The sequence below is a fragment of the Ranitomeya imitator genome, chromosome 8 (genome assembly GCF_032444005.1).
Source record: "Ranitomeya imitator isolate aRanImi1 chromosome 8, aRanImi1.pri, whole genome shotgun sequence".
NCBI lineage: Eukaryota > Metazoa > Chordata > Amphibia > Anura > Dendrobatidae > Ranitomeya > Ranitomeya imitator.
In genome coordinates this window covers 203864993-203880777 of record NC_091289.1, presented here as the reverse complement: position 1 = coordinate 203880777, position 15785 = coordinate 203864993, and the positions used below count along the sequence as shown (strand labels likewise).

At 60.2% G+C, this 15785-nt stretch overlaps 1 protein-coding gene across 1 annotated transcript; it reads right to left on the bottom strand.

Moving 5' to 3' along the window:
* Positions 1-646: 646 nt before the first annotated feature.
* Positions 647-15692, bottom strand: UQCRH (ubiquinol-cytochrome c reductase hinge protein). The gene is made up of 4 exons (XM_069735882.1): positions 15556-15692; positions 15455-15481; positions 6598-6759; positions 647-832 (listed from the first exon to the last, which is right to left on the bottom strand). The coding sequence occupies exons 1-4, from the start codon at positions 15598-15600 to the stop codon at positions 800-802; spliced, it is 267 nt and encodes an 88-aa protein (XP_069591983.1). The 5' UTR covers positions 15601-15692; the 3' UTR covers positions 647-799.
* Positions 15693-15785: the final 93 nt, after the last annotated feature.

Below are 15785 nucleotides of genomic sequence, written 5' to 3'. Positions count from 1 at the left end.
CTACCTGATGATAAAGCTTGTTGTTGTTTTTTAATCTGATTGATGTAATTTTGTTTCATATCTAATAAATTTATACTTTTTTACTGATTTACGTGTTTTGGACATTGTACTCCGTTGTCTCTGTAGTATTGTGTCCTATTCTCATATGCTGTATATCAGAGGTGTCAAACTGCATTCCTCGAGGGCCTCAGACCTGCGTGTTTTCAAGATTTCCTTAGCTTTGCACAAGGTGCTGCAATCATGTGTAGGTGATTAAATTATCACCTGTGCAGTACAAGGAAATCCTGAAAACATGACCTGTTTGCGGCCCTCTAGGAATGCAGTTTGACACCTCTGCTGTAGCCCTTTCCACGACGTTTTGGTCCATGTCGCTCCTCGTCGCTGATGCTCCATTGTTGGCCAATATTTGTCTCAGGCAGAGATGGCAGCCGCCCCATCAGACTCCGCACGTCAGACACGAGGAGCCGGGCGCTCTGTGCTCAGCCGTCGCTGGAAGCTTCTTGCCCAGACTTCCCCTTCAAAGTACTCGCTCCACATATATTTCCAAAACCTCCCATTAGTGGCGACTGGTGAAATATCTCACAACGGCGAGAGACGCAGAGCAGCAGGAGCCGACGAGCGGAGCAAGAACACAGGACACACGCGGTCACACTTCAGCAACACGTTTATTAACAATGGGGCTCGTGGCCCCGAGCGTCGGGCTCCGACCCTCAGCACCTGGTCCAGACCATGGAAGGAGCTCAGCAACAGCGCAGGCCGAGGACAGCGGGGGCACAGCGGCCAGCCGGGTACCAGGAGGCTACTTCAGGTGCTTGAAGAGTTTATGTGCCACCTGTGGAGAGCAGAGGAGATCAGCAACGGCCGAAAACTGCGCAAAAGGAGCATGTTCACACCACGTAATCCCTACATCTACAGCACCATCCGCCACCCCCAACCCACAGCCAGCCCCAACCAACCGCCCCCGACCCTCAGCCAGCCGGCCCCAACCAACCGCCCCCGACCCTCAGCCAGCCGGCCCCAACCAACCGCCCCCGACCCTCAGCCAGCCGGCCCCAACCAACCGCCCCCGACCCTCAGCCAGCCGGCCCCAACCAACCGCCCCCGACCCTCAGCCAGCCGGCCCCAACCAACCGCCCCCGACCCTCAGCCAGCCGGCCCCAACCAACCGCCCCCGACCCTCAGCCAGCCGGCCCCAACCAACCGCCCCCGATCCTCAGCCAGCCGGCCCCAACCAACCGCCCCCCCGACCCTCAGCCAGCCGGCCCCAACCAGCCACCCCCCCGACCCTCAGCCAGCCGGCCCCAACCAACCGCCCCCGATCCTCAGCCAGCCGGCCCCAACCAACCGCCCCCGATCCTCAGCCAGCCGGCCCCAACCAACCGCCCCCCCGACCCTCAGCCAGCCGGCCCCAACCAACCGCCCCCCCGACCCTCAGCCAGCCGGCCCCAACCAACCACCCCCGATCCTCAGCCAGCCAGCCCCCTCAACCCTCAGCCAGCCGGCCCCCCCAACCCTCAGCCAGCCAGCCAGCCCCAACCAACCGCCCCCCCAGACCCTCAGCCAGCCAGCCCCAACCAACCGCCCCCGACCCTCAGCCAGCCGGCCCCAACCAACCGCCCCCGACCCTCAGCCAGCCGGCCCCAACCAACCGCCCCCAACCCTCAGCCAGCCCCAACCAACCGCCCCCGACCCTCAGCCAGCCGGCCCCAACCAACCGCCCCCAACCCTCAGCCAGCCGGCCCCAACCAGCCGCCCCCCCGACCCTCAGCCAGCCGGCCCCAACCAACCGCCCCAGACCCTCATCCAGCCGGCCCCAACCAACCGCCCCCCCGACCCTCAGCCAGCCGGCCCCAACCAACCGCCCCCACGATCCGCAGCCAGCCGGCCCCAACCAACCGCCCCCGACCCTCAGCCAGCCGGCCCCAACCAACCGCCCCCGATCCTCAGCCAGCCGGCCCCAACCAACCGCCCCCGACCCTCAGCCAGCCGGCCCCAACCAACCGCCCCCGACCCTCAGCCAGCCGGCCCCAACCAACCGCCCCCGACCCTCAGGCAGCCGGCCCCAACCAACCGCCCCTGACCCTCAGCCAGCCGGCCCCAACCAACCGCCCCCGATCCTCAGCCAGCCAGCCCCAACCAACCACCCCCAACCCTCAGCCAGCCAGCCAGCCCCAACCAACCGCCCCCCCAGACCCTCAGCCAGCCAGCCCCAACCAACCGCCCCCGACCCTCAGCCAGCCGGCCCCAACCAACCGCCCCCGACCCTCAGCCAGCCGGCCCCAACCAACCGCCCCCAACCCTCAGCCAGCCCCAACCAACCGACCCTCAGCCAGCCGGCCCCAACCCTCAGCCAGCCGGCCCCAACCAGCCGCCCCCCCGACCCTCAGCCAGCCGGCCCCAGACCCTCATCCAGCCGGCCCCAACCAACCGCCCCCCCGACCCTCAGCCAGCCGGCCTCAACCAGCCGCCCCCTCGACCCTCAGCCAGCCGGCCCCAACCAACCGCCCCCACGATCCGCAGCCAGCCGGCCCCAACCAACCGCCCCCGACCCTCAGCCAGCCGGCCCCAACCAACCGCCCCCGATCCTCAGCCAGCCGGCCCCAACCAACCGCCCCCGACCCTCAGCCAGCCGGCCCCAACCAACCGCCCCCGACCCTCAGCCAGCCGGCCCCAACCAACCGCCCCCGACCCTCAGGCAGCCGGCCCCAACCAACCACCCCCGACCCTCAGCCAGCCGGCCCCAACCAACCGCCCCCGATCCTCAGCCAGCCGGCCCCAACCAACCGCCCCCCACCCTCAGCCAGCCGGCCCCAACCAACCACCCCCGATCCTCAGCCAGCCGGCCCCAACCAACCGCCCCCGATCCTCAGCCAGCCGGCCCCAACCAGCCACCTGTTCCGCAGGACTGGCGCATAGCAAATGTGGTGCCAATATTCAAAAAGGGCTCTAAAAGTGAACCTGGAAATTATAGGCCAGTAAGTCTAACCTCTATTGTTGGTAAAATATTTGAAGGGTTTCTGAGGGATGTTATTCTGGATTATCTTAATGAGAATAACTGTTTAACTCCATATCAGCATGGGTTTATGAGAAATTGCTCCTGTCAAACCAATCTAATCAGTTTTTATGAAGAGGTAAGCTATAGACTGGACCACGGTGAGTCATTGGACGTGGTATATCTCGATTTTTCCAAAGCGTTTGATACCGTGCCGCACAAGAGGTTGGTACACAAAATGAGAATGCTTGGTCTGGGGGAAAATGTGTGTAAATGGGTTAGTAACTGGCTTAGTGATAGAAAGCAGAGGGTGGTTATAAATGGTATAGTCTCTAACTGGGTCGCTGTGACCAGTGGGGTACCGCAGGGGTCAGTATTGGGACCTGTTCTCTTCAACATATTCATTAATGATCTGGTAGAAGGTTTACACAGTAAAATATCGATATTTGCAGATGATACAAAACTATGTAAAGCAGTTAATACAAGAGAAGATAGTATTCTGCTACAGATGGATCTGGATAAGTTGGAAACTTGGGCTGAAAGGTGGCAGATGAGGTTTAGCAATGATAAATGTAAGGTTATACACATGGGAAGAGGGAATCAATATCACCATTACACACTGAACGGGAAACCACTGGGTAAATCTGACAGGGAGAAGGACTTGGGGATCCTAGTTAATGATAAACTTACCTGGAGCAGCCAGTGCCAGGCAGCAGCTGCCAAGGCAAACAGGATCATGGGGTGCATTAAAAGAGGTCTGGATACACATGATGAGAGCATTATACTGCCTCTGTACAAATCCCTAGTTAGACCGCACATGGAGTACTGTGTACAGTTTTGGGCACCAGTGCTCAGGAAGGATATAATGGAACTAGAGAGAGTACAAAGGAGGGTAACAAAATTAATAAAGGGGATGGGAGAACTACAATACCCAGATAGATTAGCGAAATTAGGATTATTTAGTCTAGAAAAAAGACGACTGAGGGGCGATCTAATAACCATGTATAAGTATATAAGGGGACAATACAAATATCTCGCTGAGGATCTGTTTATACCAAGGAAGGTGACGGGCACAAGGGGGCATTCTTTGCGTCTGGAGGAGAGAAGGTTTTTCCACCAACATAGAAGAGGATTCTTTACTGTTAGGGCAGTGAGAATCTGGAATTGCTTGCCTGAGGAGGTGGTGATGGCAAACTCAGTCGAGGGGTTCAAGAGAGGCCTGGATGTCTTCCTGGAGCAGAACAATATTGTATCATACAATTAGGTTCTGTAGAAGGACGTAGATCTGGGGATTTATTATGATGGAATATAGGCTGAACTGGATGGACAAATGTCTTTTTTCGGCCTTACTAACTATGTTACTATGTTACCCCCCCGACCCTCAGCCAGCCGGCCCCAACCAACCGCCCCCGATCCTCAGCCAGCCGGCCCCAACCAACCGCCCCCAACCCTCAGCCAGCCGGCCCCAACCAACCGCCCCCGACCCTCAGCCAGCCGGCCCCAACCAACCGCCCCCCCGACCCTCAGCCAGCCAGCCCCAACCAACCGCCCCCCCGACCCTCAGCCAGCCAGCCCCCTCAACCCTCAGCCAGCCGGCCCCCCCAACCCTCAGCCAGCCGGCCCCAACCAACCGCCCCCGACACTCAGCCAGCCGGCCCCAACCAACCGCCCCCGACCCTCAGCCAGCCGGCCCCAACCAACCGCCCCCAACCCTCAGCCAGCCGGCCCCAACCAACCGCCCCAGACCCTCAGCCAGCCGGCCCCAACCAACCGCCCCCCCGACCCTCAGCCAGCCGGCCCCAACCAACCGCCCCCCCGACCCTCAGCCAGCCGGCCCCAACCAACCGCCCCCAACCCTCAGCCAGCCGGCCCCAACCAACCGCCCCCGACCCTCAGCCAGCCGGCCCCAACCAACCGCCCCAGACCCTCAGCCAGCCGGCCCCAACCAACCGCCCCCCCGACCCTCAGCCAGCCGGCCCCAACCAACCGCCCCCCCCGACCCTCAGCCAGGCGGCCCCAACCAACCACCCCCGATCCTCAGCCAGCCAGCCCCCTCAACCCTCAGCCAGCCGGCCCCCCCAACCCTCAGCCAGCCGGCCCCAACCAACCGCCCCCGACACTCAGCCAGCCGGCCCCAACCAGCCGCCCCCCCGACCCTCAGCCAGCCGGCCCCAACCAACCGCCCCAGACCCTCAGCCAGCCGGCCCCAACCAACCGCCCCCCCGACCCTCAGCCAGCCGGCCCCAACCAACCGCCCCAGACCCTCAGCCAGCCGGCCCCAACCAACCGCCCCCCCGACCCTCAGCCAGCCGGCCCCAACCAACCACCCCCAATCCTCAGCCAGCCAGCCCCCTCAACCCTCAGCCAGCCGGCCCCCCCAACCCTCAGCCAGCCGGCCCCAACCAACCGCCCCCGACCCTCAGCCAGCCGGCCCCAACCAACCGCCCCCGACCCTCAGCCAGCCGGCCCCAACCAACCGCCCCCGACCCTCAGCCAGCCGGCCCCAACCAACCGCCCCCGACCCTCAGCCAGCCGGCCCCAACCAACCGCCCCCGACCCTCAGCCAGCCGGCCCCAACCAACCGCCCCCCACCCTCAGCCAGCCGGCCCCAACCAGCTGCCCCCCCGACCCTCAGCCAGCCGGCCCCAACCAGCCAGCCAGCCGACCCTCAGCCAGCCGGCCCCAACCAACCGCCCCCGACCCTCAGCCAGCCGGCCCCAACCCTCAGCCAGCCGGCCCCCCAACCCTCAGCCAGCCCCAACCAACCGCCCCCGACCCTCAGCCAGCCGTCCCCAACCAGCCGCCCCCCCCCGACCCTCAGCCAGCCGGCCCCAACCAACCGCCCCCGACCCTCAGCCAGCCGGCCCCAACCAGCCGCCCCCCCGACCCTCAGCCAGCCGGCCCCAACCAACCGCCCCCGACCCTCAGCCAGCCGGCCCCAACCAACCGCCCCCAACCCTCAGCCAGCCGGCCCCCCAACCCTCAGCCAGCCCCAACCAACCGCCCCCGACCCTCAGCCAGCCGTCCCCAACCAGCCGCCCCCCCCCGACCCTCAGCCAGCCGGCCCCAACCAACCGCCCCCGACCCTCAGCCAGCCGGCCCCAACCAGCCGCCCCCCCGACCCTCAGCCAGCCGGCCCCAACCAGCCGCCCCCCCGACCCTCAGCCTGCCGGCCCCAACCAGCCGCCCCCCCCAACCCTCAGCCAGCCGCCCCCCCCAACCCTCAGCCAGCCGCCCCCCCCAACCCTCAGCCAGCCGGCCCCAACCAACCGCCCCCAACCCTCAGCCACGGCCCCAACCAACCGCCCCCAACCCTCAGCCAGCCGGCCCCAACCAACCGCCCCCCACCCTCAGCCAGCCGGCCCCAACCAACCGCCCCCCACCCTCAGCCAGCCGGCCCCAACCAACCGCCCCCCACCCTCAGCCAGCCGGCCCCAACCAACCGCCCCCCACCCTCAGCCAGCCGGCCCCAACCAACCGCCCCCGACACTCAGCCAGCCGTCCCCAACCAGCCGCCCGCCCCCCCCCCCCCTCAGCCAGCCAGCCCCAACCAACCGCCCCCAACCCTCAGCCAGCCGGCCCCCCTGCTAACACCAGCCACTCACACAGTGATCCCGTGCATGCAAGAAGTCAAACAGCTCCTCCGTGCACTGCTCCTCGGTGTGTGATCGGGAGGTCACCCGCGCCTCGCACATCTCCAGCTGCTCCCGCGCCTTCACACACTTCTCCATCTGCTCACAGTGTTCTCGGACAGTGGTCAGCGGATCCTGGGGAGACGAGGAAGACACTGAAGGGAATGAGCAAAGTGCCTGCAAGAAGGACCTGGCGGGGGCAAGCGACAGAATGACAGAGCTCGAAGACCCCCCCCCCCCCCAGCAACAGAGGCCGCGTCCCCCCCAAGCAACAGCAGTGTCCCCACCCCCAGTGACAGACTGCGTCCCCCCAACGACAGAGACAGGCCGCCGTCCCCACCTCAGTGATAGGCCGGGGTCACACTGGAGAGTTTTATGGACGTTTGAGAGGCGCAAAAATAACACATCGCACACGGACCAATGATCCTCTATGGGGCAACTCCTGTCTGCCGTATATTTCTCGGCCGTATTTTACAGGCGTAGAATATCGCAGCATGCTGCGTTTCTCAGCGTAGTGCGCAAAAAATCCGCCAATGAAAGTCTATGGGGCCCAAAAAATACGGATCACACACGGACCAGCAGTGTGACTTGCGAGAAATACGCAGCGGTGTTAGAGAGAAAAGCCGGCAATTCAGTGCGGTGTACAGTAAAATCACACTGACAGGTTAGAATAGAATAGCTGTGTGTGTGTGTGTGTGTGTGTGTGTGTGTGTGTGTGTGTGTGTGTGTGTGTGTGTGTGTGTGTGTGTGTGTGTGTGTGTGTGTGTGTGTGTGTGTGTGTGTGTGTGTGTGTGTGTGTGTGTGTGTGTGTGTGTGTCCGGGATTGGCATCTGCACCGTCGCAGCTACAGCCACAACATTTTGCACAGTCACACGTCTGGACCCCGAGAGCGTCATAGGCTATGTTGTGAGGTGAAATTTTAACCCCGCGCGTTCCAATTCACCAAACCATTTTGCCCCTATCTACATAATGGGGAAAAGTGAAAGGAAAAGTGTTGGAGGCAAATTGACAGCTGCCAGATGTGAACAAGGGGGACTTATAGAATGAGAGCGATGGCGCCAAAGAGTATATACCGTACAGTTGCTAAGGTGGGGCCCCGACATGGGATACTCACCACAGACAGGGATATGAACACACACAAAATGCGCCACACACTACCACGTGCTTGAACATATATACCACCCTCAGCACACATTTCACCACACATACACCAACCTCGCCACATAAAAGTCGAAACACAAAACTCACCACATGCAAAACTCACCTCATGGAAAACTCGCCACACGTGGAAAAATTGCCACATGCACAAAAGTTGCCTCACACAAAACTTGCGCATACTCAAAATGCACCACACATAAAACTCGCCATGCGCAAAACTTGCTGCACACAACTTGCTACACTAACCTGTCACATGCAACTCATCTCACAAAAGTTGCTACACGCATGTCGCCACACAAAACTCATCTCACAAAAGTCGCTACATGCATGTCGCCTCACGCAACTCAACACACACAACTTGACAAACGAAATTCGCCCTAAAACACACACAAGTCTGGTATTATCCTTCAAAAATAAAATTCTGATTAATAAGCAGACAAACTACAAGAGCAACAAACGTACCATATAGGAAATACGGCAGCTGTCAGTCACATGACCTGTCTATTATGTGTATGTGTGAGCTAATATATACTGCCAGGGGGAGGGCTTCCTGTTGGCTGGGGATTTATCAGGCTGCCAATTTAGCTTACAAATACTGAGGTAAAAATACTGAGCAAATAACGTGTGAACGCGGTCTAATACAGGAGGAGATGACATACAGATATATACTATATACAGGAGAGATGACACACAGGTATATACTCTATACAGGAGGAGATGACATACAGATATATACTATATACAGGAGAGATGACAGAGGTATATACTATATACAGGGGAGATGACACAGGTATATACTATATACAGGAGAGATGACACAGGTATATACTATATACAGGGGAGATGACACAGGTATATACTATATACAGGAGGAGATCACACACAGGTATATACTATATACAGGAGGAGATGACACACAGATATATACTATATACAGGGGAGATGACACACATATATATACTATATACAGGAGAGATGACAGAGGTATACTATATACAGGGGAGATGACACAGGTATATACTATATACAGGAGGAGATGACACAGGTATATACTATATACAGGAGGAGATCACACACAGGTATATACTATATACAGGAGGAGATGACACACAGATATATACTATATACAGGGGAGATGACACACATATATATACTATATACAGGAGAGATGACAGAGGTATACTATATACAGGGGAGATGACACAGGTATATACTATATACAGGAGGAGATGACATACAGGTATATACTATATACAGGGGAGATGACACACATATATATACTATATACAGGAGAGATGACAGAGGTATATACTATATACAGGAGGAGATGACATACAGGTATATACTATATACAGGAGGAGATGACATACAGGTATATACTATATACAGGGGAGATGACACACATATATATACTATATACAGGAGAGATGACAGAGGTATATACTATATACAGGAGAGATGACACAGGTATATACTATATACAGGGGAGATGACACAGGTATATACTATATACAGGGGAGATGACACACAGATATATACTATATACAGGAGGAGATCACACACAGGTATATACTATATACAGGAGGAGATGACACACAGATATATACTATATACAGGAGAGATGACACACAGGTATATACTATATACAGGAGAATGACACAGGTATACTATATACAGGGGAGATGACAGGTATATACTATATACAGGAGCAGATGACAGGTATATACTATATACAGGAGGAGATGACACAGGTATATACTATATATAGGAGATGACATACAGGTATATACTATATACAGGGGAGATAACACACAGGTATATACTATATACAGGGGAGATGACAAACATGTATATACTGATGTGAAAATGAGAGGTGTGAGGTGAAAATAGTGGAGTGATCGGAAAATGACAGATGTGAGGTTAAAATGACAAGTGTTAGGCGGGAGTGAGGGAGAAAATGAGGGATGTGAGGTGCTATAACTAACCACCGATATTTACTATGCCCAGGCAAATGTCCGCGTAGTATATTGCCCAGCCGCGTAGTATATTGCCCAGCCGCGTAGTATAATGCCCAGCCGCGTAGTATATTGCCCAGCCGCGTAGTATATTGCCCAGCCGCGTAGTATATTGCCCAGCCGCGTAGTATATTGCCCAGCCGCGTAGTATATTGCCCAGCCGCGTAGTATATTGCCCAGCCGCGTAGTATATTGCCCAGCCGCGTAGTATATTGCCCAGCCGCGTAGTATATTGCCCAGCCGCGTAGTATATTGCCCAGCCGCGTAGTATATTGCCCAGCCGCGTAGTATATTGCCCAGCCGCGTAGTATATTGCCCAACCACGTAGTATATTGCCCAGCCACATAGTATATTGCCTCATATCCCACCGCTACACGGGAATGGGAAGAGAGAGGCCAAGTGCCAGAATAGGCGCATCTTCCAGATGTTTTTAGCCAAGGAGGGCTAATAACCGTGGACCCTCTCCAGGCTATTAATATCTGCCCTCAGTCACTGGCTTTACTACTCTGGCGGAGAAAATAGCATGGGAGCCCGCACCAGTGTTTTCTGTGATTTAACCCTTTATTTTAACAGCTAGAGCGTCGAAATTTCACACACACCACTAACATTATTAGTGAGGAATATGGATAAATAAAAGATATGAGATGGTTTACTGTATGTAATCATGTGTCATATGTCGGGTTTGGGAAGGAGAAAGCAAAAGCCGGTAACTGAATTACCAGCTATTCTCCTAGCTAGCGCTGGATGAAATATAAATTATATATGGAGAGAGAGAGGCCGCCGTCCCTCCTCACTGATAGAGGCCGCCGTCTCTCCTCCTCCTCACTGATAGTGGCCGCCGTCCCTCTTCCTCCTCAGTGATAGAGGCCGCCGTCCCTCTTCCTCCTCAGTGATAGAGGCCGCCGTCCCTCCTCCTCCTCCTGATAGTGGCCGCCGTCCCTCCTCCTCCCTCACTGATAGAGGCCGCCGTCCCTCCTCCTCCCTCACTGATAGTGGCCGCCGTCCCTCCTCCCTCACTGATAGTGGCCGCCGTCCCTCCTCCTCCTCCTCACTGATAGAGGCCGCCGTCCCTCCTCCTCCTCACTGATAGTGGCCGCCGTCCCTCCTCCCTCACTGATAGTGGCCGCCGTCCCTCTTCCTCCTCAGTGATAGAGGCCGCCGTCCCTCCTCCTCACTGATAGAGACCGCCGTCCTTCCTCCTCCTCACTGATAGAGGCCGCCGTCCCTCCTCCCTCACTGATAGAGGCCGCCGTCCCTCCTCCCTCACTGATAGAGGCCGCCGTCCCTCCTCCTCCTCCTCACTGATAGAGGCCGCCGTCTCTCCTCCTCCTCACTGATAGAGGCCGCCGTCCCTCCTCCTCCTCCTCACTGATAGAGGCCGCCGTCTCTCCTCCTCCTCACTGATAGTGGCCGCCGTCCCTCCTCCCTCACTGATAGTGGCCGCCGTCCCTCTTCCTCCTCCTCACTGATAGAGGCCGCCGTCCCTCCTCCTCCTCACTGATAGAGGCCGCCGTCCCTCCTCCTCCTCACTGATAGAGGCCGCCGTCCCTCCTCCTCCTCACTGATAGAGGCCGCCGTCCCTCCTCCTCCTCACTGATAGAGGCCGCCGTCCCTCCTCCTCCTCCTCAGTGATAGAGGCCGCCGTCCCTCCTCCTCCTCACTGATAGAGGCCGCCGTCCCTCCTCCTCCTCACTGATGGAGGCCGCCGTCCCTCCTCCTCCTCCTCACTGATGGAGGCTGCCGTCCCTCCTCCTCCTCCTCACTGATGGAGGCCGCCGTCCCTTCTCCTCCTCAGTGATAGAGGCCGCCGTCCCTCCTCCTCCTCAGTGATAGAGGCCGCCGTCCCTCCTCCTCCTCAGTGATAGAGGCCGCCGTCCCGCCTCCTTCTCAGTGATAGAGGCCGCCGTCCCTCCTCCTCAGTGATAGAGGCCGCCGTCCCTCCTCCTCCTCAGTGATAGAGGCCGCCGTCCCTCCTCCTCCTCCTCACTGATAGAGGCCGCCGTCCCTCCTCCTCCTCCTCACTGATAGAGGCCGCCGTCCCTCCTCCTCCTCCTCACTGATAGAGGCCGCCGTCCCTCCTCCTCCTCACTGATAGAGGCCGCCGTCCCTCCCTCCTCCTCACTGATAGAGGCCGCCGTCCCTCCTCCTCCTCCTCACTGATAGAGGCCGCCGTCCCTCCTCCTCCTCACTGATAGAGGCCGCCGTCCCTCCTCCTCCTCACTGATAGTGGCCGCCGTCCCTCCTCCTCCTCACTGATAGAGGCCGCCGTCCCTCCTCCTCCTCACTGATAGAGGCCGCCGTCCCTCCTCCTCCTCAGTGATAGAGGCCGCCGTCCCTCCTCCTCCTCAGTGATAGTGGCCGCCGTCCCTCCTCCTCCTCAGTGATAGAGGCCGCCGTCCCTCCTCCTCCTCAGTGATAGAGGCCGCCGTCCCTCCTCCTCCTCAGTGATAGAGGCCGCCGTCCCTCCTCCTCCTCCTCACTGATAGAGGCCGCCGTCCCTCCTCCTCCCTCACTGATAGTGGCCGCCGTCCCTCCTCTTCCCTCACTGATAGAGGCCGCCGTCCCTCCTCCTCCTCCTCACTGATAGAGGCCGCCGTCCCTCCTCCTCCTCCTCACTGATAGAGGCCGCCGTCCCTCCTCCTCCCTCACTGATAGTGGCCGCCGTCCCTCCTCTTCCCTCACTGATAGAGGCCGCCGTCCCTCCTCCTCCTCCTCACTGATAGAGGCCGCCGTCCCTCCTCCTCCTCCTCACTGATAGAGGCCGCCGTCCCTCCTCCTCCTCCTCACTGATAGAGGCCGCCGTCCCTCCCTCCGCCTCCTCACTGATAGAGGCCGCCGTCCCTCCTCCTCCTCACTGATAGAGGCCGCCGTCCCTCCTCACTGATAGAGGCCGCCGTCCCTCCTCCTCCTCCTCAGTGATAGAGGCCGCCGTCCCTCCTCCTCCTCACTGATAGAGGCCGCCGTCCCTCCTCCTCCTCCTCACTGATAGAGGCCACCGTCCCTCCTCCTCCTCCTCACTGATAGAGGCCGCCGTCCCTCCTCCTCCTCAGTGATAGAGGCCGCCGTCCCTCCTCCTCCTCACTGATAGAGGCCGCCGTCCCTCCCTCCTCCTCCTCACTGATAGAGGCCGCCGTCCCTCCTCCTCCTCACTGATAGTGGCCGCCGTCCCTCCTCCTCCTCCTCACTGATAGAGGCCGCCGTCCCTCCTCCTCCTCCTCACTGATGGAGGCCGCCGTCCCTCCTCCTCCTCCTTACTGATGGAGGCCGCCGTCCCTCCTCCTCCTCACTGATAGAGGCCGCCGTCCCTCCTCCTCCTCCTCACTGATAGAGGCCGCCGTCCCTCCTCCCTCACTGATGGAGGCCGCCGTCCCTCCTCCTCCTCACTGATAGAGGCCGCCGTCCCTCCTCCTCCTCACTGATAGAGGCCGCCGTCCCTCCTCCTCCTCCTCACTGATGGAGGCCGCCGTCCCTCCTCCTCCTCCTCACTGATAGAGGCCGCCGTCCCTCCTCCTCACTGATAGAGGCCGCCATCCCTCCTCCTCCTCCTCACTGATAGAGGCCGCCGTCCCTCCTCCTCCTCCTCAGTGATGGAGGCCGCCGTCCCTCCTCCTCCTCCTCAGTGATGGAGGCCGCCATCCCTCCTCACTGATAGAGGCCGCCGTCCCTCCTCCTCCTCCTCACTGATGGAGGCCGCCGTCCCTCCTCCTCCTCCTCACTGATGGAGGCCGCCGTCCCTCCTCCTCCTCCTCACTGATGGAGGCCGCCGTCCCTCCTCCTCCTCCTCACTGATGGAGGCCGCCGTCCCTCCTCCTCCTCCTCAGTGATGGAGGCCGCCGTCCCTCCTCCTCCTCCTCAGTGATGGAGGCCGCCGTCCCTCCTCCTCCTCCTCACTGATAGAGGCCGCCGTCCCTCCTCCTCCTCCTCACTGATGGAGGCCGCCGTCCCTCCTCCTCCTCCTCACTGATGGAGGCCGCCGTCCCTCCTCCTCCTCCTCAGTGATAGAGGCCGCCGTCCCTCCTCCTCCTCCTCACTGATAGAGGCCGCCGTCCCTCCTCCTCCTCCTCACTGATAGAGGCCGCCGTCCCTCCTCCTCCTCCTCACTGATGGAGGCCGCCGTCCCTCCTCCTCCTCCTCAGTGATAGAGGCCGCCGTCCCTCCTCCTCCTCCTCACTGATAGAGGCCGCCGTCCCTCCTCCTCAGTGATAGAGGCCGCCGTCCCTCCTCCTCACTGATGGAGGCCGCCGTCCCTCCTCCTCCTCACTGATAGAGGCCGCCGTCCCTCCTCCTCAGTGATAGAGGCCGCCGTCCCTCCTCCTCAGTGATAGAGGCCGCCGTCCCTCCTCCTCCTCACTGATGGAGGCCGCCATCCCTCCTCCTCCTCCTCACTGATGGAGGCCGCCATCCCTCCTCCTCACTGATGGAGGCCGCCATCCCTCCTCCTCCTCACTGATGGAGGCCGCCGTCCCTCCTCCTCCTCCTCACTGATAGAGGCCGCCGTCCCTCCTCCTCCTCCTCACTGATGGAGGCCGCCGTCCCTCCTCCTCCTCCTCAGTGATAGAGGCCGCCGTCCCTCCTCCTCCTCCTCACTGATAGAGGCCGCCATCCCTCCTCCTCCTCCTCACTGATGGAGGCCGCCGTCCCTCCTCCTCCTCCTCACTGATAGAGGCCGCCGTCCCTCCTCCTCCTCCTCACTGATGGAGGCCGCCGTCCCTCCTCCTCCTCCTCACTGATGGAGGCCGCCGTCCCTCCCTCCTCCTCACTGATAGAGGCCGCCGTCCCTCCTCCTCCTCCTCACTGATAGAGGCCGCCGTCCCTCCTCCTCACTGATAGAGGCCGCCGTCCCTCCTCCTCCTCCTCCTCACTGATGGAGGCCGCCGTCCCTCCTCCTCCTCACTGATAGAGGCCGCCGTCCCTCCTCCTCCTCCTCAGTGATAGAGGCCGCCGTCCCTCCTCCTCCTCCTCCTCACTGATAGAGGCCGCCGTCCCTCCTCCTCCTCCTCACTGATAGAGGCCGCCGTCCCTCCTCCTCCTCCTCCTCACTGATAGAGGCCGCCGTCCCTCCTCCTCCTCCTCACTGATAGAGGCCGCCGTCCCTCCTCCTCCTCCTCACTGATAGAGGCCGCCGTCCCTCCTCCTCCTCACTGATAGAGGCCGCCGTCCCTCCTCCTCCTCCTCAGTGATAGAGGCCGCCGTCCCTCCTCCTCCTCCTCCTCACTGATAGAGGCCGCCGTCCCTCCTCCTCCTCCTCCTCACTGATAGAGGCCGCCGTCCCTCCTCCTCCTCCTCACTGATAGAGGCCGCCGTCCCTCCTCCTCCTCCTCACTGATAGAGGCCGCCGTCCCTCCTCCTCCTCCTCCTCAGTGATAGAGGCCGCCGTCCCTCCTCCTCCTCCTCCTCACTGATAGAGGCCGCCGTCCCTCCTCCTCCTCCTCCTCACTGATAGAGGCCGCCGTCCCTCCTCCTCCTCCTCACTGATAGAGGCCGCCATCCCTCCTCCTCCTCCTCACTGATAGAGGCCGCCGTCCCTCCTCCTCCTCCCTCACTGATAGAGGCCGCCGTCCCTCCTCCTCCTCCTCACTGATAGAGGCCGCCGTCCCTCCTCCTCCTCCTCCTCACTGATGGAGGCCGCCGTCCCTCCTCCTCAGCTCTGCACTCACCACCAGCTCCTGTTCTTCCTCTTCCTCCTGTAATGACAGAGCACACCATTACCTGCAGTGAGCGCCATTGTCCGCAGGTATCAGCCGCCGGCTCCGCTTACCTCCTCGGGCTCCCCGGCCAGAACCTTCTGCATCTCCAGCACCATGATGTCGGCGGCGAACAGAAGGACGAGGGGTCAGCGGCCGGAAGTACTGCAGAGCCCCGCCCCCAAGAGCTCCGCCAGGATGCCCCGCCCCGTGGCGGCCATGTTTCTGGAGACCACTCACGATACGAATCTCTGCGTGTGACCTTCACAACATGGCGGCCACATGGAACACGTGACCTGCTCAT